At 62.1% G+C, this 26,492-nt stretch overlaps 2 protein-coding genes across 2 annotated transcripts in view; one reads left to right on the forward strand and one right to left on the reverse strand.

Annotated features, from left to right (window-relative positions):
- The window catches only part of CORO7 (coronin 7), a 58,466-nt gene that overhangs the window by 18,653 nt on the left and 13,321 nt on the right, over positions 1 to 26,492 (forward strand). The window contains exons 8-9 of the mRNA XM_077141935.1: positions 5,885 to 5,971; positions 8,767 to 8,849. Of these exons, the coding sequence (XP_076998050.1) occupies positions 5,885 to 5,971; positions 8,767 to 8,849 (170 nt within the window). The remainder of the gene's footprint in view (positions 1 to 5,884; positions 5,972 to 8,766; positions 8,850 to 26,492) is intronic.
- VASN (vasorin) lies at positions 12,109 to 22,982 on the reverse strand. Its single transcript, XM_077141936.1, has 2 exons — positions 22,878 to 22,982; positions 12,109 to 15,716 (listed from the first exon to the last, which is right to left on the reverse strand). Exon 2 carries the CDS (start codon positions 15,704 to 15,706, stop codon positions 13,676 to 13,678), a length of 2,031 nt encoding a protein of 676 aa, XP_076998051.1. The 5' UTR covers positions 15,707 to 15,716; positions 22,878 to 22,982; the 3' UTR covers positions 12,109 to 13,675.

Consider the following 26,492-nt stretch of genomic DNA (forward strand, 5'->3'; position numbering starts at 1 on the left):
GTTACTCAAAAAAAAAAAAAAAGAAATCCCATACCCCTTACACCCACCTGTTATTGACACTTAGCTTCTCTATAGTACCTTTGTTACAACTGATGAAGGAATATGGCAACCCTACTGTTAAATGTAGTCCTTAGTTTGCATTAATTATATTTTTCCCATCATCAGCCTATTGTTAACACCTTGTAATAGTGGCCTACATTTGTTCTAGTTTTTGTAAGAACTTTTTTATATTTGTACAGTTAACCACAGCCATCGTCCACTCTAGGTTTTGCTGTCATACTGTTCCCTGACTTACCCTCTAGCCTTGCTTCAGGTGACATACACAGCTCTGGCCTCCCCCTTTCAGCCATTTTCACAGCAGCACTGTAAATTGCACTTGCAGTATTTTATCTCCTGGTAGCATTTACTCTAGATTTTAACTCCCAGAGTTTGCTCTCTATGCATCGTTCCTGTCAGTGAGACCGTACAGTGTGTGTCCTTTTGTGGCTGGCTTGTTTCCCTCACTCTGATATCCTCGAGGCTCATCCACGTTGTCGCGTACATCAGGACTTCGTTCCTCCTTACAGCTGAATCATATTCCATCCTGTGTTCACACCACATTTTGTTTATCCATTCATCAGTTCATGGGCGCTGGGGCTGTGTTCTGGTTTACTGACAGTGCCGGAAATGCAAGATACCAGAAATGGAGTGGCTTTTATAGAGGGGATTTATTAAGTTGCAAGTTACAGCTCTAAGGCCATAACAGTGTCCAGCTAAGGCATCCAGAGAAAGATGCCCTGGCTGAGGACAGGCCGATGGATCCAGAGCAGCTGCATCAGCTGGGAAGGCACGAGGCTGGCGTCAGCTGATCCTTTGGCTTTTGGTTTCAAACAGCTTCCCCAGGGGCATTTGCTTTCTGCATCTCCACCCGTCTGGGTCCCCTGTGGACTCTGTCCACTTCCCTGTGTGGTATTCCCCTCAGTGACAGCAGCTCGGGGCCCAGCCCTTGGGAGCCCTGGAGCTGAGGCCTGGGCACACAAAGGGAGCAAGTGCCATGGAGGGGGACATGTGGGTCCAGGGGCCGAGAAGGCTGGGGGGCCTGGGCTGTCCTGAGCACAGGGCCCTGTCGCCCCGACTGTGGGGAGCACCACAGAGCTATAATCAGCAGGTGAAATGAGGATGTGCAGTTTTGAAGAGAACTTTCTGGAAGCCGAGGAGCCTTCTTCCCCAGGGAAGGCGAAGCTTGGGGACCTGCACGCCTCACTACAGATGCCCCCTTCCCCCTCTCCTCGGACAGGGGCCTGGGGGGAGGTGAACAAGAAGCCTAAACCCACCCTGTGTGGAAGCAGCAGGATGTGGGGGATGGGGGAGAGGGGGTGGCGCTGAGCCACAGCCCACCCCACCCCCCGCCAAACCCCACTCTGTAGCGTGCTGAGGGTCCCATCTGTTCCCGTTGGGACCCACTGAAGGGCCAGCCCCGTCCTGACGTGTAGGCAGGGCCCACCCGGCAGCCCCTCCCGGAGATCAGCCGCCCCTGGGACAGGTGGGTCCTGGCTGCCGGGTGCCCAGACTGGGCAGGCTGACCTCAGCCACGCGCTTCCTTGGGCCAACCTCCAAGCTTTGCCCAGAAAGGGGGCTTCCAGGGGACTTTGCCCGCTGCGGCCACAGCTCCCCACGCTGGAGGTCCCGCCCCTCGCCCCTGCAGCGCGGGGGGGTTGGGGGGGGCGCAAGGGGTGCAGGGGGCGGCGGCTGGCCGAGGTAGAGATAGGGTGGCTGCGGTCCAAGGGGCTCTGAGTGCCTTGCAGAAGGAGGAGGAGGATCTGGTTCTGGGGGGAGCCCCCCTGGAGGGGCTGCTCGCCGAGGAGACCTGGGAAGAGCGGGGGTGGCTCTGTCCCCCAGCCGCGGGTGGGGGCGCACGCCTGGAATGCTGCCCTCCCAGCCGCCCTGCCCCCCCGCTTCCGCCCGGGGTATCTGGCCCACACCTGGCTTCCATTAGGAAAACCGCTGCTGGCGGCCGGGCCGGTGTAAGCCGAGGGGCCAGTTCCGGGGAGGGGCCTCCCCCTGGAGCACCTTCTCGGGAGAGCCTCCTTCCTGCTGGGGTGGGGGCGAACAGTGGGCACTGGGGGGTCCGGGAGGACACCCCGTCTCCCCCAGGCCTGCGAATCACCTCACCCGGCTCCTGACTCAGGCGGGTCCCAGGGTCTGGAGGAGGCGGCCGGTGAGAGGGGCTCCCTCCAGGCCTCTTTTGGGCCCTGCCTCTGGCCACCCAAGCCTAGAGCTGGCAGCCTCTGAGAGGCCCCTTCTTGTTCACATCCTCTACTCTGTTTTTTAATATTAAAATTGTTTTTAAACAGTAAACTTTATTTTTAGAGGAGTTTTAGCTTGACAGAAAAATTGCACAGAAAGTAGAGTTCCCCCCAGCCATGCCCCCTTCCCCCCAATTTCCCCATTTAACGTCTTTTCTTAATGTGCTGCGTTTCTTACAAGCAATGGGCCTGAAGTGATCCATTCTTAATAACTATAGCTCAAAGTTCACGTTGGAGTCTGCCCTTTGTATTGTATAGGTCTGTGGTTTTCCCTTTTATTTTTTATTAGGTAAGTTGTAGGTTTATAGGAAAATTGTGCAGAAAATACAGTTTTGCACTTACCCCTGTGGGTTTCTCCAAATGCTCAGTGTCCAGTTTCCACCATTGTGGTGTCATGAAGAAGAGTTTCTCAGCCCTCAGATGCCCTGTGCCCACCTGTTCAGCTGCCCCCCACCCCAACCCCAAGCCCCTGGCAGCTGCTGACCTTTTCACTGGCCTCATAGTTTTGCCTTTCCCACAACCTCCCATTCTCCCCTCCATGATGCCCCCAGCCCCTCAGCCATCCTGGAAAGGTGGTTTTTTGTTCTCCTGTCCTGCAGGAGGGGGCGCTGGGGGTCTGACCAGCCCAGTGGAGAGCCCAGGTCAACTCCACCTGGCCCACCCCAGCTCCTGCCCCCGGGTGGGTTGTTGTCCGAGCTTCTGGTCCCTGCCGTTTCAGCACCCAGGCTGGGCCGTCTGAGCCCTGGCCCCCCACCCTCACCATGCCAGGCCCGGGGAGGGTAGGTTGAGGTGCTGCACCTGGCCGTAGCCAGGAAGGGCAGCCCAGCAGCAGAGGGGACGCCCAGGGAAGAGGGGGCCTGGCACTGAGCCCACCGGCCTCTGCCTCCTGACCACGCTGTGGGGAGGTTGGGCCGGGCCTGGGGCCTGGGTGCCTGGAGCCCAGGACCAAGCCTGGCAGAGTAAGGGAAGCCCAGCAGCAGAGGGGACGCCCAGGGAAGAGGGGGCCTGGCACTGAGCCCACCGGCCTCTGCCTCCTGACCACGCTGTGGGGAGGTTGGGCCGGGCCTGGGGCCTGGGTGCCTGGAGCCCGGGACCAAGCCTGGCAGAGTAAGGGAGTGGGTGGGTCGCAGGGAACGTCTCGCTTTGGAGGCCGGGCAGGACTCTGCGTGCCGCCCAGCCGCCCGCCCCCCACAGGAAGCGTCGCCATGGGGACGGGGATCGCAGCACCGCAGCTGGAATGCAGGGTATGTGCCGCTGCCCTGCGGCTGGGCTGGCCCTGCTGGCGGTAGCCCCCCACTCCGTTCTGCGGCCAGGGGTCAGGGACCCCTTCCTGGGGTGCTTCTCTATGGGCAGGCTATCCCCTGCAGTACCCAGGGTGTCCTGCTCCCTGGCCTGGGCCTCTCCGTGGCTCCCTGGGGGCCTCTGTGACTGCAGGGCAATAGGCTGCCCAGACTGCTGCTTGCAAAAGAGGAGGGTCAGAGAGGTCAGGGAAGAACTTGTGAAAATATTTTTCGGACTGAGTATCACCCCAGTGACCTGGGTATAGTGGGGGTGGGAGGGGGTCAGTGGCCACCCCCTGGACAAACTGAGCTGGGCCCCCAAAGTGGGGGTGCAGTGGGGGCTGCTGTGGCCTGAGCTCTTGCCTGGGCTCAGTTTCCCCGAAGCTGCCCTGCCCGGGCTGAGGCTAGGATCAGGACCTGCGCCGCCCCTGCTGCCTGTGCCCAGGGCCTTGTTCTCTGCCCCAGGGTGAGGGCTTCCAGGAGGGCTGCTGGCAACCAGAGGTGCTGGGGAGAGGGGAGCGGAGAGAGGGGTGCTGCCCCCTACCCTGGCTGCTCTGAGCTGCAGGGCCTTATGCAGGCTGAGAATTACACAGGGGATCCCTCTGCAGGTGACCAGGCTTAGCTCCCCCGACCTGTCTTGCCAGGTGACTTTGGGCCGGTGACGTCCTCTGTCTGGGCCTCTGGTTCCTCCATGTGTGAAAGGGAAGGTGGGAGACACAGGCCTAGGTACCTTCCACCTCCATCCTGAGCCGGACCCAGGTAGCGTCCATCTCCAACCTCAGCTGTGGAGGGAAAAGGCTCGATTGCAGCCCCCGGGCACCGGCCTCCTTCAGGCTTTCCACCACCGCCTCTGCTGGCCACATGGCCTCTTCCTCTTCCAGTGCAGGGAACTGCCCTGGTTTTGAGACTCTGGAGGCATCAGACTCCGTGCACGTCCTGATGGCTGAACTACGGAGGGCTTTGTCCCGTCAGGACAGGGGGCACAGCCAGGCCTACTTTGCCCTTGGAACTGCAATCTTATCCTACCCTGCTCCTGCCCTTTTTAAAAACACACATCTGATGTGTGCCAGGCACGGTCCTGGCCCTGCCGAGTGTGAGCACTTTTACCTGCCTCCTCCCGAGCCCTCTTGAGTAGGGGCTGTTAGGTACTCATTTCACAGAGGAGGAAACTGAGGCACAGATACCTGGGCTGGCTCCCTGTGGGACAGGAGCTCCCCCTAGGCAGTCTGATGGCGAAGCTTGCATGCCTCACCTCTCCTTTACCACTTTGTGATGATGTGTAATGACATCATGATTTCTGGTGCATCTACCCTCCCCAGCTCCTATTTTCTGTGAGCTCGGGGACCTTTTCTGTCTCGGTTGCCGCTCTCCCAGGCTGGGGCACTTATGTTGCGAAAGCCCATTGCCTGCCCTTTACCCTGTACCTGGCCTAGGTGACACTGTCCAGTGCTGGGGACGGGCTGCCAGTGACCCATCCCTTTCTCTGACCCCACAGCCCCTCTTATGTGGGGCGAGGGGCCCAGGGTCCTGCTTCTCAGGCCCCGGCCCCGACTTCCTGTGCGATCCGAGGCGGGGCTGGGTGGGAAGTAGCAGTGAGAAAAGCCCCTTGAACGCCTAGGTCTCCCACGCTGGACTCGGCCTCCGCGGGGCTTCCAGGCCCCTTCCCGCCCTCATTCATTCCCAAGGAGGCCGTGGGAAGCTGGGAGGGAGTTGGCCACAGTTTGGGGTGAGCTATTTTTAGTAACAGGGTCCTTCCTCCCAGGCTCCAGGGGCCAGGGTTATGGGAGGGAGCCGTTCGCATTTCTTCCGGCCCCCTCTGCTCCCCCACCCACCCCCACCACCCTGGGGGGACAGGGCCACTTGGTGTGAACTCGCCTTCCCTCCCCGGGGTCAGTTTCCACCAGGCCTCCTGCCCGGGGCGGGGGTGGGGTGGGCTGAAGGGGCACTTCCCGGCCCTCCCTGTGGGGGCTGCCCCCCACTCCAGGCCTGGCAGTGGCCCCTCTGCAGCCAGTGGGTGGCGCCCAGGTCAGCTGTGCTCTCCCTAACGCCTCCGTGTGTCCCGTTTACAGGCAAGAGGAATGCAGACCAGAGAGAGGCTGGGGGCAGCTTCTGGGTGTGAGGCCTGGGAGCCGGACCTGGGGCTGCTGCAGAGGAGGGGGCTCAGAGCCCGGTTCAGGGACTCCTTGCTCCCCCCCCAGGCAACCTCGGGGGCTCCTGCCCTCTGGGGGCTCACAGCAGGCCGGCAGCAGGACTCCCCACCCAGGGGCCTCGTCCCTAGCAAGGACCGGAAGGTTGAGCCCTGTCTCTTGCCCCCTCCAGAGCACACTGGCCCACGAGAACAGCAGGGACGGCAAGCTGGCGTGGACGGGCGCCCGGGAGCACCTAGTGTCCACCGGCTTCAACCAGGTGGGTGCCTCCTGGGCACACAGCTGGGGGTGGGGGTGGGGAGGGCGTCCATGCCTTCGGCACCGGCACCCAGGGGCAGGGGGAGGTCCTTGTATAGGCCCAGCCGGTCAGAGCCCCAGGGGAGCAGCTGCCTCTGGGAACAGCACATTCCTTTTGCAGTAGCTAAGCCTGACCCTGGGAACTGTGGCGGCCCGCAGAGGACCAGGGTCCGTGGAGGGAACTGCCTCTTGTCCCCTGTCACCTAGCGGTTCTTTTTCTTTGTTTTTGTTTTTGTTTTCTTTCTTCATATTTTTTTTTATGGTATATTCATTGCCTTTTTTTTTCATTTTTTTATTAATTAACGGAAAAAAAGAAATTAACCCAACATTTAGAAATCATACCATTCTACATATGCAATCAGTAATTCTTAACATCATCACATAGATGCATGATCATCGTTTCTTAGTACATTTGCATCGGTTTAGAAGAACTAGCAACACAACAGAAAAAGATATAGAATGTTAATATAGAGAAAAGAAATAAAAGTAATAATAATAGTAAAAACAAACAAACAAACAAACAAACAAACAAAAAACCTATAGCTCAGATGCAGCTTCATTCAGTGTTTTAACATGATTACTTTACAATTAGGTATTATTGTGCTGTCCATTTTTGAGTTTTTGTATCTAGTCCTGTTGCACAGTCTGTATCCCTTCAGCTCCAATTACCCATTATCTTACCCTGTTTCTAACTCCTGCTGGACTCTGTTACCAATGACATATTTCAAGTTTATTCTCGAATGTCGGTTCACATCAGTGGGACCATACAGTATTTGTCCTTTAGTTTTTGGCTGGACTCACTCAGCATAATGTTCTCTAGGTCCATCCATGTTATTACATGCTTCATAAGTTTATTCTGTCTTAAAGCTGCATAATATTCTATCATATGTATATACCACAGTTTGTTTAGCCACTCGTCTGTTGATGGACATTTTGGCTGTTTCCATCTCTTTGCAATTGTAAATAACGCTGCTATAAACATTGGTGTGCAAATGTCTGTTTGTGTCTTTGCCCTTAAGTCCTTTGAGTAGATACCCAGCAATGGTATTGCTGGGTCGTATGGCAATTCTATATTCAGCTTTTTGAGGAACCGCCAAACTGCCTTCCACTCTTTCTTCATATTTTTATTAAGATATTTTCGCACACATACCATCCATCCAAAGTATACACTCCGTGGCTTACAGTGTCATCACACAGTTGTGTATTCATCACCATAATCATTTTTAGAACATTTGCCTCACTCCAGATAAAGGAAAAAAAAACATATCCTACACTCCTCACTCTTCCCTCTCACTGACCACTAGTTTTGCAATGTACCTGGGGTTTTTTTAACCCTTATTCCCCCCTATTATTTAATTATTTTAGTCCTTATGTTTTTACTCATCTGTCCATACCCTGGATAAAAGGAGCATCAAACACGAGGTTTTCACAATCACACTGTCACGCTGTAAAAGCTATGTAATTACACAATCATCTTCAAGAATCAAGGCTACTGGAACACAGCTCAACAGTTTCAGGTACTTCCCTCCAGCCACTCCAATACACCATAAACTAAAAAGGGAATATCTGTATAATGCATAAGAATAACCTCCAGGATAGCCTCTCAACTCTGTTTGAAATCTCTCAGCACTGAAACTTTATTTTGTCTCATTTCTCTCTTCCCTGTTTGGTGAAGAAAGCTTTCTCAATCCCACGATGTCAGGTCCTGGCTCATCCTGGGAGTCCTGTCCAACATAGAGGGGAGGGCAGTGGGCTCACCTATCGAGTTGGCTTAGAGAGAGAGAGAGCCCACATCTGAGCACAAAAGAGGTTCTCTGGGGGTGACTTTTAGGCCTAATTTTAAGTAGACTTAGTCTGTCCTTTGCAGGGATAAGTTTCATAGGAGCGAACCCCATGATTGAGGGCTTGGCCCATTGAATTGGTTGTCCCCACTTCTTGAGTGGATATCAGGTACTCTCCAGGTAGGGAAGTTTAATATTTCCTCCTTTCTCCCCAGTCCTCGAAGGGGACTTTGCAAATACTTTTTTATTCACTGCCCAAATTACTCTGGGATGTATCCGGGCATCACACTCCCTATTCAAGATTCCATGTAATTACAGTGTTCAAATAAACAGATCATACAAGTTAAATTAGATAGTGTGCTACCCAAATATAAAATTTGCACCAATTAAACATCCCTTCTTCTGGTCTCACATAGAAGTTGAAGTTTTAAAATAGGGACATATCATCCTTTACCCTGTATTCTAATCTACCTTAGTCCTTTCCAGATCAGCTTCATTCATACCTCTAGTTGAAGTCTGATCACCTTTCCAGTATTTTTTAACAGTTGCTCTACGTGGTAATACTTCAGGGCTCCAACTCTGAGTCTCGGGTGTCAAATACTGCAGGTCCAGGAAATGTCCAGGTTCCACACAGACAGCTCAGCATCTCAGAATTTAGATCTATGAGCTCTAGCTCCTGAACAGACGTGACTGCTTTGTAAGCGCTTACAGTCTAGGAGCCATTACCACACACACATGCCTTAACCTGATAACCTATGCCCTCGATTTCCTTTCTCTGAGTCTGTATATTATAGTTGGTCCATGAGTGAGCCATGAAAATATTTCTTTTTGTTTCTGACATCTCATCGAACATACCATCCTTGATTCATCCGTCTAGTTGCATGCCTCACACCTAAGGGCTCTTCGTGGTCTGTGCTCTGGGTCCCCGGGGCACCTAGGGACAGGCCTATGTGGGCCCCTGTGTGCCCCCCTACAGATGCGGGAGCGTGAAGTGAAGCTTTGGGACATCCGGCTCTTCTCCAGTGCCCTCGCCTCCCTCACCCTGGATACCGCGCCTGGGTAGGAGCCCCTGGGCACACTGGGCAGGGTAGGGTGGTCTGAGGGGGTGGGCGGGCATGCGGGTAAGCCCTGAGGCTGCCACGGGGCGGGCTGGTCCCTCCTGAGTTGCAGCCCCCACCCCCACCCGTGCAGCAGGAGGTGGGTGGCCTGCCCGGCACAGACTGGACAGAGGCAGCCGTGGTGAGGGTGCTCCCCTGGGACCTCGAGGCGGCTGCTCGGGGCATTTGGCATTTGGGGAAGGGCTTGTGACCAGGACGGAGTGTTACGGGAGGCACAGGAGAGCACGGGACTCTGTGGTGGCGTTTTGGTTAGGGCTGAGAAGGCCAGTGACATTGGGTAGCTGGGGACAGCCCAGCTGGTGGGCCCGGGGGCACGTGGCTGCTCCAAGGGGACCTCGGGTGCTGCTGCTGTGTGCCCTCACTCTGTACTTGTCACACGGCTGTCCCTGCCCACCGCCGCTGCACAGCCACTTCCCCCAGGCAGGGTGGGTGCCCCTCACATCCCAGCTGAGGGGTCTGAGGCTCGGACAGGTTCCAGGCATGGATTGTTCTCATTCCACAGCCTGACTCAGCCATGCTCAGGGACGGGGACTGTGTGGGGCTTTCCCAGACAGGGGATGGGGTGGGGGGGTCTGGGACCTGGACATGTGGGAGCTGAGTCTGGGCCCTGGAGACTCGCCCATTTCACAACTTAGGAGACTGAGTCATGGAGGACGCAGTGGCCTGTCCAAACCCCAGGAGCAGCAAGGGTGGGGCGTCCAGCAACTGGTGACCACGCAGGGGCTTCCTGGGACCCTCCCCAAAGGGGTCCACCTGAGGACCAGTCATTGCCGCAGCTGGGCCGCCCGCTCAGAGCCCCCTTTTAGGGGTTGCAGGGAGCAGTGGCCCCCTGTCCTCCCAGGGCCCAGCCTGAGGCTGGGAGACTGGCCAGGCCCAGCCTGCAGATGAGCACCTGCCCTAAGACCACTCCACGAGGGAGGGGCCGGAGGCTGGCCAGGCCCAGCCTGCAGATGAGACCTGCCCTAAGACCACTCCATGAGGGAGGGGCCGGAGGCTGGCCAGGCCCAGCCTGCAGATGAGTACCTGCCCTAAGACCACTCCACGAGGGAGGGGCCGGAGATTGGCCAGGCCCAGCCTCCAGATGAGCACCTGCCTAAGACCACTTCATGAGGGAGGGGCCGGTTGGGTTCTGCTCTCAGCCTGCTCTGGGCCCAGGGGCTTGGGGGAGCCCACTCTGGAGGAACTGGAAATTCCAGTGCACTCCGGCCCCAGGCCCATCCCTCTCTCAGGCCCTGATACTGAGCTGGTGCCCCAGCCTGCCTGCCTTCCTATGGTGCCGGCCCTCCCTCCAGGGCCCCCCAATGCGTTGTTGGGGTGAGCTGGCCAGCCCTGGCCCTCAGATGCTCCTTCGCCTACTGCTTACTGCCTTCCAGGCTCTGCCCTGCCCTGTGTGAGCCTGTGCCAGGCCCTCAGCCCACAGGGCAGGTCCTGGAGGACCGAGGAGATCTAACCCCACGGTGCCCCTAGCCAAGGCTGACCCTGTAATCACGGTTGTTGAGAACAGCCGCGTGGAGCCAACGAGGCCTGGAATTTCCCAGATCACTCCCAGATGGGTGGCCAGGCCCATCGCACACCCCAGGCCGATTCTGGTCCTGCCCTCCCCCCGAGGCTGGCAGTGTGACAGTGCAGCAGGCATCTCAGGCCCCCACAAAGCTCGCGATGCCAAGCCACGGATGCTCTGAATGGCGGTGCCTCCCTCCCCAGGCTCCCAGAAAGCCCCTTGCTGGCCCCTTTGCGTCCCGGGGCGGGGGTGGTGTGGGGTAAGTCTCGGCTGCCAGGGTGGGGGGGGAGGGAAGGACACAGCCCCGCTGCAGGCATGATCACAGGAGATCTGGCAGGCATCTCCCGCTCCGTCCACCTTCTTGACTGCGCCTCGTTCACAGACTTTCCCCTCGGCTTGGGCAGGATAGCTCTTGGAAGAGCGGGGGGGCAGGGGCAGGCACGTGTCCCAAGCCCCTGCCCCCAGGAGCCTCTGTGGCACCCACTGTGCCCACGGCCTGTCCCTTCACGCGTGCAGGGAGCATGCCCACCTCACCAGGAGATGCACTGCCCGGGACAGGGTCCACTGCCAGGCCCACCTCGGGTGCCCGCTTCCTCAGCTGGCACGGTGGGGGCATCCCTGGTGGTCCCCACAATCGATGTGCTAGGCCTGGTGCACGGCGTGGGGGTGGGCAGCTGGGGGTCTTGGACTGGAGTTGCAGCTCGTGCCCTGCTCTAGAGTGCGTGTGAGAGTGTGGGTGGGTGTGAGGGAGTGAGTGTGCAAGCATGCAGATGAGTATGAGTCTATGGAGTGCCGAGCAGCCGCCTTTTCCGCCTCGCCTGCTCTGAGCCCTGGGACCCACGTGGGGTGGATGGAGGGATCTTGATCCATTTTTCTGCAGAGGCAGCTGAGGCCCAGGTGACCCCAGCGAGCCCATGCAGGGTGGACTCCTGGCCCCGTCACCGGTGGGTCCCTGGAAGTGGGCGCCTGGGACAAGGGCCTTTTGCCTCTGGCCCTCATAAGTGCCCCAAACCCTCCCCCAAGACCAGCCCTTCCAGCCACGTCCCCTCCACCTCCCACGTGCTGCCTGAGCAGGTTGCCTCCCTGCCCCCCGTGAAGTGGGTTTGGTGGGGGACAGAAAGGAGAGGCTGTGTGTGGCCTGCAGGGCGTGGAGCCCGCTGCCGGGAGGGCATGGCGAGTGGGAGCAGGCACCCCAGGCCCCCTAGTCATGCTTGTCCTGGGTCGGGCACATCTTGGCCCTGCCCTGCGGGGCGCCCCCAGGCCCTTCCATGGGGGGCTGGTGTGAGCCTCCAGCCCCTTCGGGCCCACCGCCCCCCCACACACACACCCTGGCCTCCCACTGGGCCACATTTGGCTTTTCAGCGAAAACATTTATCCAGCCGCTGCCGTCTTCGCGGGGTGGGGGTGGGGGGTGCCCATGGCCCACAACAGCCCTTTTGACACAGCAGGGCTGGGGGGTGGGCAGCCCCACCCCAGCTGTGCCCCTCCCGGCACTCCACCTGGGCTGCGGCAGGGCGGAGGGGCCGCGCCGGTTGCCCCTTCCCCCTCCCCCACTCCCCACCCTGCCCTGTGCCTGCCAGCCCGCCCCACCCCACCCCCACACCAGGGCCTCAGGCCGCTAATGGGAGCCAGAGCCTCGTGTGGCTGCGCTGACATCACTGCCCCAAGCCACAGGGCCTGCTCCCCGCCTCCAGGCTGGAAGGGGGGGGGTGACCCATGGAGGGCAATGGCCTCGAGGATGCTCCCATCAGCCTTTGCTGTTTCACTGGGCCCCTCCACTGGCCCCAGAGCCCCCTCCTCCCAGAGTGGGGGTCACTGGAATGGGTGCTGTGTATCTGTGACTGCCCCCAAGACCCAGGGTACACCTCTGGCCCTGTCCCCTGCCCTGGCCTATGGCCTTCCTGGAAAACCCTCCTACTTCCGAGGTTTCTGGAAAGCCTGGGTACAGCCCATGCACAGGGGTCAAGTGGCACCACAGGGCCCAGGTCTGGCACCACCTGTAAGCCGACACAGGCCCTTGGTCCTCTCCCTGGGCTGCCTGCTCCCAGCCACCTGGGCTTGGCCACTGCCCACCCTACCCTAGAGGGTCCCTGCCTCCCCCAAGGCTCCTGTTCTACAGCAGGGGGTGGGGCAGGAGGCAGGGAGTAGGCGTTCCCTGCCTGAGCCCGAGCCGTGGGGCCATGCATATTGCCTGGCCAGCCTGAGAGCCTGCAGGAAGGTTCTAGAAGCCTCCTGGTCCCAGGACCTTCCAAGAGGGCCCTGGAAGGAGATGGGTAAAGCCTCCTCTTCCACAGAGGATGGTAGCACAGACTGACCATTAGACCTGCCCCGTGAGAGTGCTCTAGCCTGCCCCTGGGGATGCCAGAAGCACCACCCAGAGCTGGACCAGGGTTGGCCCCAACCTCTGCCAGCAGTAGACTGGCCTGGGCAGGGGGAGGCCACCCTAGCTGTGCCCATTTCCTACTGGAGGTAGCCTGGTGCCCAAACTCCGTTCCCATACTGAGAGGCAGGACCAGGCATCTCTGGGGTCAGGAAGCCTGGGCGGCCCCCTGTGGCCTGGCCTTCAGCAGCCCTCCACCGGCCCAGGGTTGCTGGCCAGGGCCTGGTATCACCAGGAGAGCCCAGCAGGGGCCCAGCCCTGCCTCCCTCCCCTCCTGGCCTCAGCACTCGCCAGGGCCCTGGCCTCCCCACCTCCCACTCCCTGTACCATGGGGCCATGTCCGAGAAAAATACTCTCATTTCATTTTTTTTTTCATGTTTCTTACAAAAGATCTTCATATCATTTGTCTTACAAAAGCCAAAGTCCTTGTCTTAGAGTTTGAAAAACATTTTCCCAGAATAAATGGGAAAGGATCACTTATAAATATATTTTTCTTTAAAAAAAAAAAAGCAAAACATGTTCCTAAAGCATCTTTCTTTCCAGTTTGTTTTGTTCCTTTGCTCCTGAGCAGGAGGCTGGGCGGCCCTGCCAAACCCCCCTCTCCCTCTTTATCTCTCCAGGGACTTCCTCTGGTAGCCCCCAGACTCGGGGTGGGGGGCAGGGCCTGGCCCTTGTGTTGCCAGCACACAGGTGGACCCAGACATGTGCCTGCAGATTGCACATTGCAGAGGACGGTGTGGCTCTGCGGCCCTCACGGATGAGGAGCCTGAGGTCCAGGGAGAGCCAGAGACTTGCCTGCAGCCAGGCAACTCCCACTCCTCGTGTGTCTGCCCCAGGCAACCGGGGGCTTGTGGGTGGGTGGGTAGGAGGCCCCGCTGCCTGGGGCTTAGGTATAGGCCTTGGAGAGGGGTGGCCCCTGGAGGCTGGGCCCGGGGTAGCCCATGAGCGGCACTTCGCACTCAGGCCCGCCCAGCGGGGCCTCCCCACCCACCTCAGCACCCTGGGGGCCTGACTCCAGGGGCACCTTCACACCCTCTAGCTCCAGGGGCCCAGACCCTGGCCCCACCTGCCCTTTGCCACGAGCCCCTGCGGCTGTGGCCCGCCCCCGCCGCACGCAGTAGGCCGTGCCCACAGCGGCCAGCGCAGCCAGGAGCAGGGCAGCCAGAGCAGGCGCGATGAGGAGGGGCAGGTGGCCTTCATAGGTCTGGGTGACGGGGGCATGGCTGGAGCGAGTGGCAGGGGGTGTTTGGGCCTCCCCACAGGCCTCCTCGCCCTCAGGCACCCACGCGGTCCCCAGGGGCTGGACGCAGATGGAGTAGGTGGCATTGGGCTGCAGCTGGGTGACTGTGTACTCGGCGAGCGAGGCAGGCAGCCGCAGCATTACCAGCCGCTTGTCAGGGCCGGACAGGTTGCGGTAGGTGAGGCGCAGGCTGCGGAGCGGCACGGGGCTCTGCAGGTAGCGTTGGAGCCCCACGCGCAGGGAGGTGGGACTGGCGGGCTCCACGCGGAGGGGCAGGGCGTGGGGCAGCCTGGGCGTGGCCGGGGCACGGGTGGGATGTGTGCCTGGCCCCTCCCGGCCCTCGCAGTACAGGCCCACGAGGCCCTCCGGGCACAGGCACTCCAGGTGTCCACGCGCACTCACGCTGCAGGTGCCCCCGTTGAGGCAGGTGGAGGCTGGGCAGTCCTGGGGCGGGGACGCGGGCCCTGTGGTGGGCTGGGTGGCGGGCGGAGGGCTGGGCGCCTCGGTGGCAGGCTCCGTGGGCTGGGGGGGTGTGGGCACTGCGCTGGTAGGTGGCGGCGTGGGCTCCCGGGCAGCGGGCCCCACAGTGGGCGCAGTGGCTGTGGTGGTGGTGGCCGGGCAGCCGAAGTCATGATAGTCGAGCTGCAGGAGCAGCCGACCGGCATTCTTGGGCGGGAAGTGGCAGCGCGTCTCCTCCGGGCTGGCCAGCGTGACGCGGCTCTCACGCACCCACTGGCCGAACCAACTCAGCGGGCACACGCAGTTGAAGGGGTTGCGGGCAGCGGCCAGCAGGCGCAGGCGGGGGAAGGGCCCGAAGAGCCCCGGCGGCAGGGCCTGCAGGCTGAGGTTGCTGAGGTCCAGCTCCTGGAGGGCCGCCAGGCCGGCCAGCTCCTCGGGCCGCAGCTGGGCGATGCGGGTGTTGCCGGCCAGCCGCAGGCGTGTCAGGCCCCGCAGAGCCCCGAGCACGGGCGGCACGTGCTCCAGCTGGTTGTCAGACACGTCCAGGTCGTGCAGGTTGTGCAGGTGGCCCAAGAGCCCATCATCGAGCCGGCGCAGCCCCAGGCCGGCCAGCCGGAGCGCCTCCACATTGGGGGTGTCCAGGACGCCCGGCTCCAGCCCCGAGAGGCTGTTGTGGCTGAGGTCGAGCAGCAGCAGGCGCGGCAGGTGCAGGGCGGGCAGGCCCCGCAGCTCGTTGTCCTGCAGCTTGAGCTCCAGGAGGCGGCCGAGCCCATCGAAGGCCCCTGGCTGGATGTGGCGGATGCGATTTTTGCCCAGGTAGAGGCGCTCGAGGCCCTGCAGGCTGCGGAAGGTCTCGTTGGTGACCTCGCGGAGCCTGTTGGCTGTCAGGTCCAGGTTGCTGAGGTTGGCGAGCGGCTGGAAGACCCCACGGGGCAGGCTGGCGAGCTGGTTCTGTGACAGGTCCAGGAGCTGCAGGCCGGGCAGGGCCACGAAGCTGTCCACCTCGAGCGTGGTGATCCCGTTCTCAAAGACGTAGAGGCCCACCGTGCTGGGCGGCAGGTCCCGGGGCAGCCTAGGGTCCCTGCGGGCTGCGCAGAAGACAGTCCCTGGCTGCTGGCACTGGCAGCCTGCCGGGCAGCCCCGCAGCACCCCGGGGCCCAGGGCCAACAGCGGTAGCAGCAGCGGCAGCAGCAGGGGCGGCAGGATCCTTGGGCACATCTTCCAGTCCCTGGTCGCGCAGAGGAGACAGAAGGAGAGACCGTGAGTCAGGGTCAAGGAACTGCCCCCACGTCCGGCCCAGCATGGGTACTAGGAGCCGAGTCCGACCCTCTGAGGCAGCCCGTGACTCCGGCCATGCTGAGGGTTGAGGCCTAGAGCAGTGGGCCCCAGTGACCCGCAAACCGCGTCGTTTTCACCCAGGTCCCCAACTGTCCTGGTGGGTCCTACCTGGCTTGAGCCTTAGGAGAAGCACATGGTCAAGTGTATCCAGCCTGTGGCCTCCCGGCCCCTAAAAAGGCTGTGCTGAGGTGGGCAGGGGAGGGAGAGTCCCGGGATCCCAGGAGAGGCCACCCCACCCTGCCGTGGCGGGTGTGCCGTCAGCCTGGCGTGTAAGCAGAGGAGCTGGCCACCCTGGCCAGCCGCCCCCAGGCCCCACGCCCGTCCTCCAAGCAAGGGGAGCCCGCAGCCAGCACAGCTTCACGGGGAATCGGTGTTTTTCCACTTGTGAAGTCAGACCTGCCTGGGGCGGGAGCTGGGGGCCTGCCAGGATGTGGCCAGCGGGAAGGCTCCTGGGGAGGGGCCGCAGAGGCCTCAAGCACTGGCCGGCTCCCTGTCCCTGCCCAGCAGGGAACCCTTGTCTTCAGAGACCCCTCATCTCCAGGGCAGTGACGGCAGACCCAAGGGTGAGGTCCCAGCCTCCCTGGGGAACCCAGGGCTCAGATCGGGGGATCCAGAGGCCTGGGAAGCTTCCTGGGCTCACTCGTGCCTTTAACATTTCTTGGGGTCTGCCCTGGGCCGGATGCAGAGACGGCCGAGCAGCAGCCCACCCCCGGGTTGCTGGCCATTACCACTGCTGGGAACAGGCTGAAGGTTTTACAGGCTTCTCACTTAGCGCCCCCGCAGCTGTTCCAGGTAGAAACTATTCTCAGTGTTCCCAGGTTAGCAAGCGAGGCTCCCTGGAGGGGCAGGACTGCTGCCGGCCGCAGAGAGTCTGGGAACCTGAGCCAGAGCCAGGCCTAGGTGCCATGCTGCCGGCCGTGGGGTCTGCACCCCCTCCCCACGCGGGGCCTGGAACTCCAGACCCGGGGAGTCCAGCCCCAAGGCAGGGCCCTCCCCCAGCCACGGCTACGGCTCTTGGCTAGAAAGTTTCATCAGACAGGAAGGGCCCAGGGCATGAGCCCCAGCCCCTTCACACAGGTTCCAGGGGTGCCTGGTGGCCATACCCAGGGGCAGTCCTCACCCTTTGGTGCCCCAGGCCCCAGAGCCCCTAGAGGTACCCGCCTGGCCCTGGGAGGCAGTCTCGCCCTGTGCCTGGCATCCCCTCCCCCCAGACTCCTGCTCACACAAGGGCCTTTTGTGCCGGGGCTCAGACCTTCCCCTCCCCCACACCGCCCATCCAGCAACGCAGGTGACACCGCCCCTGGCCCGGCCTGCATTCTGCCCCTGTGGCCCAGACTTGGGGAGAGCCCCCTGCCCCATCCCGGGCCCTCCACGACCGGGGAGGAGGAACCCGAGGCAGATGAGATGAGTAACTGGTGAGGCTTGTCACCTGGAGGCACGCTAGTGCAGCCCCTCACCCTGGGGAAGCCCTCAGGGAAGCCTTCCTCGACCCCAACCCCAGCCAGGCGCCCCCCCCCACCCTGCCCGCAGCTTGCTTGCCGGGGCTGACTTCTTCAAGGAGTGCTTCCCTTTATAAAAGTGCCAAGTAAGACCCTCTCCCGGGAGCCCAAGAACCCTCCTGCCCTGCCCCTGGCACCCCACAGCTCATCTTTGCTAAAGGAAGGGCCTGGCATTGAGCATCTGCTGAAAGTGGAAGCACGGGGTCTGTGAGGCTGGTCCAGGGGGCCCCTGTGCCCCCCCCCCAGCCTCCTCTCCTCCTGCCTTGTGATCTGCTCCTCTGACTCAGAAGCGCACGGGCGCGGCCTGGCCTCCAGATGTCGGCTCTGAGTGACCCCCGCCCCACCCCGCATCCAGCGGGGGGTGCGGCTGCCTGCCCCTGCGTCAGCCCTCCCGGCCCAGCCGGCTGAGGTCAGGGCGGGGGCAGCCTGGCTCCCGGCTGGGAGGGGGCTGCGCGTGGCCAGGGCTCACCCCCCGTGGCTCCGGGCTGGGAGGGAGCCACGCTTAAGGTCATAGTTAACAGCCCACGCCTGAGGCAGGCCACCCTGGGCTCAGAGTGTTTGCGTGGTGGGGCCTCAGTTTCTGCATCTGTAAACTGGGGGTAATTGTAGGAGGTGGGGGGCAATGTGTGCAGACCCCGCCGGCCGTCGGGCACCTGGGACCCGTGCTACTGGGTCTCCCCGTTCTCACCAGGGGCTGGGGGCTTGGCTAACCTCTTAGCCCCTTTAATCAGCAAAGTCATTAAATGGGGGAGGGGCCAGGGGCCCACAGGCTGATGTTTCACAAGCCAGGGAAGGTACCGTCATGGTGTGGGGAGGGCCTGGGCTGCCAGCCTGCTTTCCATCCCCAAGGTGCAGGAGGGGGGCTGGGGCAGGGGGGAGCACTGGGGCTTTGGGGAGCGGCCAGGCACCGGCACCGCACCAGGTCCAGCAACCCCAGGAGGGAACACAGAGGCTGCCTGTGGCGGGAGGATGGGCAGCAGGCGCAGGGGGGGCCGGGGCTGGAGCCAGGCCCCTAAGTAGCTTTGCAGCCACACTGGGCAACACCCTCCTTGACCACTGGGATGGGCGAGCAGCCTGCCCTCCCCACCCCCGGAGGTGCTCTGACAACCAGTGTTGTCACTGGCCTTGTTTTTGTCTGACTCTAAACAGGGAATTTACAGTCTGCCATCGGGGCGCCTGCCTGCGGGTGGCATCCTGGCTTTAAGGTCCCGGCCGCTGACCCACCTCTCCCGGAGGCTGGGGAGAGTTCTGGGGGCAACACTGAGGGCCAGGTCCCCTTCTCCCCCTTGCTCCTGCCCCGGGCTGGACTTAGGTGGCACCGACATGCCCTGGCCCATGGCTCTGCCCCAGCCTTGCTGTCTCCGCAGGATGGTGGCTGGGGTGGGGGCCACACTGGGCTGGCACCTGGTCCTTGGGGAGGTTTTGCTTGCACCCAGAGCTCATCCTGGGTGGTCAACAAATATCAGCTTGCAGCCTGTCCTCACAGGGTCAGCCGGTCATCGCGCCAGGGGGGCTCAGGGTCAAGGCCACTACTGAGGCAGCCCTCAGCCCTCTGGTGAGGGGGATGCAGGAAGAGGAGCTAGAGAGGGGGCCTGTGGGGTGGGAGCTGACCTCTCGCTCACCCTCTTCAGGACATGACCTTAGGGCTGGGCCAGGGCCCAGGGAGGGTGTTAGGAACTAGGAAGACTTCGGGCCTTCCTTGTCTCAGCTTTTCAGAGACCCCACCCACCACCCCAAGTGTGCTGGGGCAGGTGGGGAGTGGCGCGGCTGAGTGCAACCTCAGAGCTGCTCCAGCTCTTACTTCTGGGGAAGGCCACATGCCCGGCTGGGCGGGTGCTAGGCTCAGACAGACAGACAGACAGAGGAATGAGTACTGCAGGGCGCACCCCTGAGGCTCCGAGCCCTCTGGCTGAGCACCACGGGCCCGACCTGGCAGCTACTCAGCCCCAAAAGGCTGCCAATCCCCCACCCCACCCCAAGGCAGGGCGGGATGGCTGCCATCGGCCAGGAGGGCTGGCTCGGGTTTCGCTGACGTGTCCGAGGAGGCTTGGGCCCCTGGCTGAGTCTGCCCTGTCTCCCTTCCCGGGGCCATGCCGCCCCTAGTCCAGCAGGGCAGACTGGCAGAGGGACAAGGACAGGCAGAGGATGCTGGGCCTCAGCTCCTCCCAGCTGCCCTCAAGACCCTCTGTCTAGTAACCCTGACAAGCGATGAAGCTGCCCCCCACCCCATCTCCAACTCTGCTTGCTCCCCCTACAACCCCCCAGGAAGCCAGCCCTGCCCATTGTGCCGACAGCACCAGGACTATGAGTTCTGAACGGCACTCGCCTGGTGACAGCGTCCAAGGTCCTCTTCTCCCCTCTGGGCTCGCATATCCCACCAGGAATTCTAGAGTGTTCTCAACCCCAATGGTACATGACAATCACCCAGGATGCTTTCTAAAACTCCTGAGGCTCTGGGTCTCACCCCCGGGCCACTTAAGACAGAATTTCAGAGCCAAGGCTCAGGCAGGGTTCCGAACCCCTCCAGGGTTCCGAACGCAGGGTGAAGTAGCCACCAAAGGGAGGTCAGGACATCAGCTGTGGGTGCCTGTCCAGGTGAGGACCGGCTGGCAGCCAGGACCCACCTCCCTCTTCTACCCACACCGGCCAGCTGGCCGGGCCCAGGTGGGTCTGACAGCACCGTGGGTGACTTGGCAGCCGCCCGACCTGCCTGCCTAGGGCAGGGAGACCTGTGACTAAGGCCACTTTGCTGGCTCAGAGGAGCCCCAGGGCCGCAGACATGCCCATGTCAACCAGGAGAGGTGCCACCTGTTTGGGGAGGTGCCCCATGGTGGCTGCGGCCCGACCAGATTCCACCATCGGCACACGGCCGGCGTGACGCCGCCAGGGCTGGGCTGGGGCAGGCCCCCTGGGCAAAGCACCCACCTGGTGGGGCCCTCACCCTGCAATTAACCCTGCACTCACCACAGTCAGACTTTAGTCACCAGGAGGGGTGGCCCTCCAGCTCAGGCCACTGGGGCCCAGGCTGTCTGGGGCCCACTAGATGAGGTCAGGAAAGGGAGTGGCCCCAGCAGGGGGGTCTTGCCCGTCTCACTTTTATGATATTGCCAGCCCCCTGGAGCAGCTGGGGCCCTTCCTAGGGTCTGTGAGCCAAAGGATGGGTAGGTGGAATTGATGGAGAGAGCTCAGGGGCCCAGCTCCTGAGCCCCAGCCCGGCCCCCGCGGCTCCTCCTCGCCTCCAGCCTTCCCAGCCCACATCCTGCCCCTTCTCAGTACCAGCCAGCTCTCTCCTCCTGCCTTAATTAAATCTCTCAGGCAGCCTCCGAGGAATGTCAGAGGCTTATTGCATCGAGGGGGTGCTTTCCCCAACCTTGGAGAACTGGCCCCTCGCCGGCCCTCCCACCCTCCACCCAAGGTGGCCCGAGGGAGCCGCCCCCAGCCTCCTCACACCCAGGGAGGCTGGAATGAGGAAAGGCCTGGACGGACGGCTTATAGGGAGAAAGCAGTCCGGCTGTCTCTGGAATGTGGAACCCGATAAAAGGAAGGAGGCTGAGCCCCCCCCCGCCCCTCCCCAGTGCACACATCCCCACCACAGCACCCCCACTCCACCCCCAGACACACGGCCCTGCACCAGTCACGTGCACGCCCACGCCAGACACACGCCCCCTGGGCCGCGCTCCTGCCCGACACGCCCCCTCCCCCTTCTCCAAGAACTCACGCAAATTCCATAGCAGTGAGGGGAGCTGGTTTTCTTGGCAGCACGGAGCCTTGGGCTCCCCAGCCCAGGGAGGGGACTCAGAGGAGAGCTGAGGGGGCTCCAGGAGGGGCCGCTCGCCTTGAGGTGGCCTGGCTGTCTTTCTCTGGAGCTCAGGGCCTGCCACTGGGGAGGGGGCCTCCAGGCAGAGGCTCACCCAGCTTCTGTCTGGTCACCCAGGGGATGGACCAGCCGGCCTGCAAGGTGGGAGCTGCCGCCTGGGCCCGGCTAGGGCCTGCTTTTCTGCTCCCAGGGGCTGTCCAGCTTACAAGTCCCCATAAGGCCTTAACTCGCGTGACTCAGGACTTGCCCCAGATCCCCCAAGGCCTCAGTGGGGATGGCAGTGTCAGGAGTGGGAGCAAAGAACTGCAGAGCTATCTCTGTCCAGAGACCTCCCTGGCCCTGGAACTGCCTGTCCGAGCAGGGCTTCCTGGGGCGTGCATAGGTCTGGGCGGGAGGCTCAACAGGGGGCTCTGTGCACTGACCTGTCTTTTCCCATTTCAGAGATGGGAGAGGGTGGCACCTCAGGGCAAAGGCCCTAGGGCCCCAACTCCAACAGAGTGGCTGCTCAGGTACAGGCTGTGCCCAGGTCTCCAGCCTGGCACATGCACACTCACCCCCAACCCCTGGCCTGGAGTGAATCCAGCCGGGCTGCTCACCACCACAGCCCTCTTCCTGCTTCTGACACTCTGTTTACTGAGGCTCCTGGGCTGTCTCCCACAGGGAGAAGAGGGCAATGTGGGGGTTTCCCTCTCATCCCCCACCCCACAGGGCCCTGCCCACAGCTGGGCCACACTGGCCTTTATTGCCTGCCCACCAGGCTCAGGCGGACCCCCACTCTGAGGGCACCAGCCCAGGCCACTGCTCCCTGCCACCCACAGCCCAGCCTGCCCTTGTGGGGAGGGAACTTTGGAGGCTTACTCCAGTCCCCAAACCCCTCCCGGCAGAGGTTCTAGGTGTGTAGAGGGGCTCCGGGCCCTCTTTCTCCTTCCTACTCTAAAGGCAGCACCCTGAGCCCCCGCAGGAGAGCGGCCAGCAGTCCTGGGTGGTAATCGTTAACGAGTGGGGGCGAGGCAGAAGGCCTGGCACCAATCGGCCGGCCTGCCAGTGACCACAGGGGACCTCGGACACTCTCAGGCCCCAGGGCAGCCAGTCCAGGTACACAAAAGACTAAGCTGGCTCCAGGCCATGGTGCTCGCAGCCCTGAGCAAATCCCCTAGCTAGGCAGCGGCAGAGATGGGGGTCCTTCATACCGGGAGCGTCCAGCTCGGCCAGCCAAGGACTGCCCCCGCCTGAGAGCCGGGCCTCGGATACCTGCCAAGCACCCGCGCCCCCTGGCTGCACGAGTGACTGACGCCTGTGGCTGTCTGCTGTGGGGAGGTGGAGGCAGGCCCAGGGCCAGGGCTCTCCGACCCCAGAAGGGAAAAGTAACCCAAGACGCCCGCTCGGCCATCCCCTCAAAGAGATTTGATTCATAAAACTGGTCATGCCGGAGGGCCCAGCCGTGGGAGGAGGAAGCGAGGGAGGGATGTTTATTTTGTCTGCTCGCAGCCCGGCCGGCCGGGGAGTGCGGACACCCGCGGGGCTGGGGGCTGGGGGCTGCCGGCGCCCCGGGACACGCCGGGAAGCGGTCAAGCACGGGTGGGGGGTGGTGGCCAGGCGCCCGACGCGCGCCCCTGGGTGCGGGCGACGGCGCGGGGCTGGGGGCTGGGGGGCTGCGTGCCCCACCCGGGTGTGCGTGTGCGCGCGGGACACGGCGCGTGTGCCCCGGGTGCCCCCCACCCCGGCGGACACTCACCTGGAGGCGACGGCGGAGGGAGGCGGGCGGGGCAGGCGGCGGCCTCGGTGCTTCCCGCCGGCCGGCCCGAGGGGTCCTGGGTGCGGGAGGCAGCCGCGTCTGCCGTCTCCGCGCTCTGCGGCGTTTCCCCGCCCCGGGCTCCAGCTCCGAGTCGATTCGCGGGGGGCGGGGCGCGCTTGGGGGGGCGGGGTGGCGGGGCGGGGCGGCGCCCCATTGGCCGGTCGCGGAAGGGGCGGTACCGCGGGTGCCAGGCCCGCCCCCGCCCCGCCTCTCCGCCGAGGCTCGGCCGGCCCGGACGGGCGCAGAGACCCCCGGCTTCCTCGGCGTCCCGCGGTCCGCCGGGCCCCGGGAGTTGTGTCTGCCCTGCCCCGGTAGCTGTGTGACCTTGGGCAACTCGCCTCCCTCCCGGGGTCCCTGGGTTCCTGTGAACAGCCAGCGAATTTTGAGCAAGATCAAGAGCCAGGAGGCGCCCGGGCCGCACAGATGCAGAGGCCCCCAGCCGCGGGGAGACGCTCCCCGCGACCCGCACGCACCCGAGCCTTGGGCTTTCCAAGAAAAACTGGAAACCCCGAGTTTTAGGCAACATTTCCCAATGCGGTGGTGTCGACAACTAATTCCGATTTCACAAAATCCTGGGCAGGCCCCACGAAGCCCTTTGGGGAGCCTCCCAGCTCCAACCTGTGATGCGGAGTTTCGGACCTGGGGTCCCCTTACCCACGGCGGGGGGATGGGAACATCCTCGGCCCCTTTTCCGGGTGGCAGATGCGGGGAGAGTCACAGGAAGGGGGAGTAAGCGCTGCCCAAGGTCGCACAGTTACTGGCAGTTTCAAGGCCGGACCGTGCAGGGGGTGGGCGGTGGGAGTTGGGGCCTCACCCTGTGTGGGTGGGGCCTGGGCTGCAGCTAACTGTGGCCCTTGGTTGGACATGAGGGGCGGGGTACCGGGGCTGAGCTGGCCAGAAAAATCCCCTGCCTTGGAGGATTCCAGGAAAGCATCTGCCTCCCCCACCCCTCCCCCTCCACCCCTGCGTTTGTGGTCCGAATCGGGCCTCAGAGCCTCTGGGGACCAGCTGAGCTCTGGACTTCCAGAGGGCCCCAGGACACTGCCAGCCCCTTCTGCCCGGCCTGCAGCCAATCTCTCAGGCTAGGCTTGCCCTAGTCTTGGGGGTCCCTGGTGGCTTGTCCCAGGGGGCGGGGCCACACCATTGGGGGCTTGGTTAGTCTCTGGGGGACTTGCTGTCCTCCAGCAGGCTGCACAGCCTCCATGTCCGGCTGTGATCAGGGCTGAGGAGGCCGCCCTCTGCTCCCAGCCTGGGCCAGGCACCTTCTAGATGTTCCAGCTTGGTGCCGCAGCTGGCTCGGGCCCTCTCCAGGACAGGCAGCACCCAAACCCCACAGGCTTACCACGTTCGTTTCTCAGCATACGTGCACGCAGGGCTGAGGTTGCAAAGCAACTGCCTCTGAGCTGGACCTGGCCCCAGGTGGGCCTCACTTGGCCTACACATGAGCTTTTCAAATGCCTGAAGCAGTGGCTGATATTTAAGAAATCAGGTGGTTTCACCTTAAAACGGGGATTCCTGGCTTGAACAGGAATGCAGGGCCGGGCTGAGTTGCAGCTGCCCCCTCCAGCCACCCCAGACCCTGCCACCCACCGACATCTTACCCCGCTGCTGCTTCCCTCATGAGCGCTTCCTGCCTGGCCTTTGGAGCTCCTGCTCAGACTGCCCCTGGGCCCCTGTCCCTGGGGCCCTGTCCATGAGGCTCTCAGGAATGTGTGCAAATGCCCTGAAGCGAGGAGGCGGGAAGGGTGATCCGAGGACCTGCAGCCCAGCTTTCCCCAAAGAACAGAACTTGATCTCAGAGTCTCCCACCTTTTCGCCGGTTTTCACTACAGAGAGAACCTCCTTTTCTGAAGCCCTGACCCTGTGCCCTGGACTGACACTGGCCTTGTCCCCCAGAACCAGAGGTTCACGTTCAGGCTTGAGGCACCCAAATTCTTAAAACATAGAATCTCTATTAAGGTGGAGGTCCTTGATTGCTCAGCCTGGGTGACAGGGACAGATCCCAGGGACCTGGCCTGCCAGGAAGAGAGGGACTGGTGGGGAGGGCCAGGGATGAGGCATCTCGTAGCTGCTGCTCCCGGCAGGCACATCTGGTTGGGGGAGGGGGGTCTCCCACTGCATGCTTATTACAAGAGCACCAGGAGACCTAATGGGGTGCTTTAGCCCCCCCGCCACATGGCCCACTTGGTACCCCCACTCTCCTCCTCTTCTGGGACCTGAGCTGGGGTTGAAGGGCAGATCTGGGCTCTAGAACTTCCATGAATTTGGGCCTGGGCCCAGATCACCTCCCCACAGCAGGCATGATGCCCTCATGCCCTCCGCTGTGGTGTGGGGAGTGGCGTCTATGCCAGCCCTCGCCACCTCTGTCCTCTTCCAGGGCCAGCTCACCTACTGCATTCCAGACCCACACACGGCTTGGGTCTCTGTAGGAGGCCTGGGGTCAGGCCCGTGCCAGCTGTTGGCCAACCCTTGGGGCCAAGTGCCCTGACCCCATTTCCCCGTCCCTGCTGCAGCAGGCAGGATGCTCTTACCTGGCAGAGCTGCCCAGGTGGTTCTGCCCGAGGCAGGGAAGACTGGCTTGACCTGTTGGAGGAGCCAGCCCTGCCCTCCATGACTTCCTGCCCCTGCAGCCCCAGGCCTGAGTCAGTGGGCCCAAGGGCCAATTGGCAGAGGCCAGGGGAGGCCCAGCTGTGTATGGAGAACAGGGGAGCTCCCAATGCCAAGAGGGACCCCACAGTTCCCCAATTCTCACCAAGGCTAGGGAGGGACAGCAGGAGCCCCCCCCCCAATCCACCTGCCTCTCAGCCCCTACCCTGAGCCTCCACTCCTCCCCACAGCAGCCAGGGTAATCTCCCTTCAGCTTGAATCTGACCCTTTTCCTCTCTGTTTAAAGGGTATCATCGACTTCATTGCTCATGTGATGGTGCCCCGGGCCTCAGGAGCATTCGGGGCGGGGGGTGGGGGGGGGGCAGAGGGCAGACTGCTGCTCTGCCCACCCTACCGGCCCCTCCTGGAACCCCCCACCCAGCCAGCGTGTCACCATCTTCCTCCTTCCTCAAGTGCATGTCACCATCTTCCTCCTTTCTCAAGTGGGCTGTACACCCACCTGCCACTGGCCCTTTGCCTGTGCTGCTCTCCTTCTCTCAGGAACTCTCTCCCTTTGACAGGTTTGAGTCCACTTTAATGTTTAACTTATAGGGAAGCCCTCCTCTCCCCACAGTGGGGATCCCCACAAATCAGGACCCTGGAGACTTTTCCTTCATTTTTCTGTGGCACTATGTGATGGGCTGTTGTCTGTCTCTTTTTGGGGGGGGAACGTGCACGGGCCGAGAATCAAACCTGGGTCTCCTGCATGGCAGGCGAGCATTCTACCACTGAGTTGTCTTTCTCTTGCACTGGGCCATGAGCTCCTCGAGGACAGGGCAGGGCCTGCAGCACTCTCCACCGGTCACCATCTGGAGGCCCACCAAGGGAAAGATCATGAACAAATGAGCGAGTGAAAGGGACCTGCCAGCAGCAACGTGGAGGGCACACAGAGGTCACGCAGCACCGTCG

Source organism: Tamandua tetradactyla, chromosome 23 (genome assembly GCF_023851605.1).
Source record: "Tamandua tetradactyla isolate mTamTet1 chromosome 23, mTamTet1.pri, whole genome shotgun sequence".
NCBI lineage: Eukaryota > Metazoa > Chordata > Mammalia > Pilosa > Myrmecophagidae > Tamandua > Tamandua tetradactyla.

Coding starts and splice junctions, on each gene's coding strand:
- VASN (XM_077141936.1), bottom strand. CDS start 15,706: ATGTGCCCAAGGATCCTGCCGCCCCTGCTGCTGCCGCTGCTGCTACCG.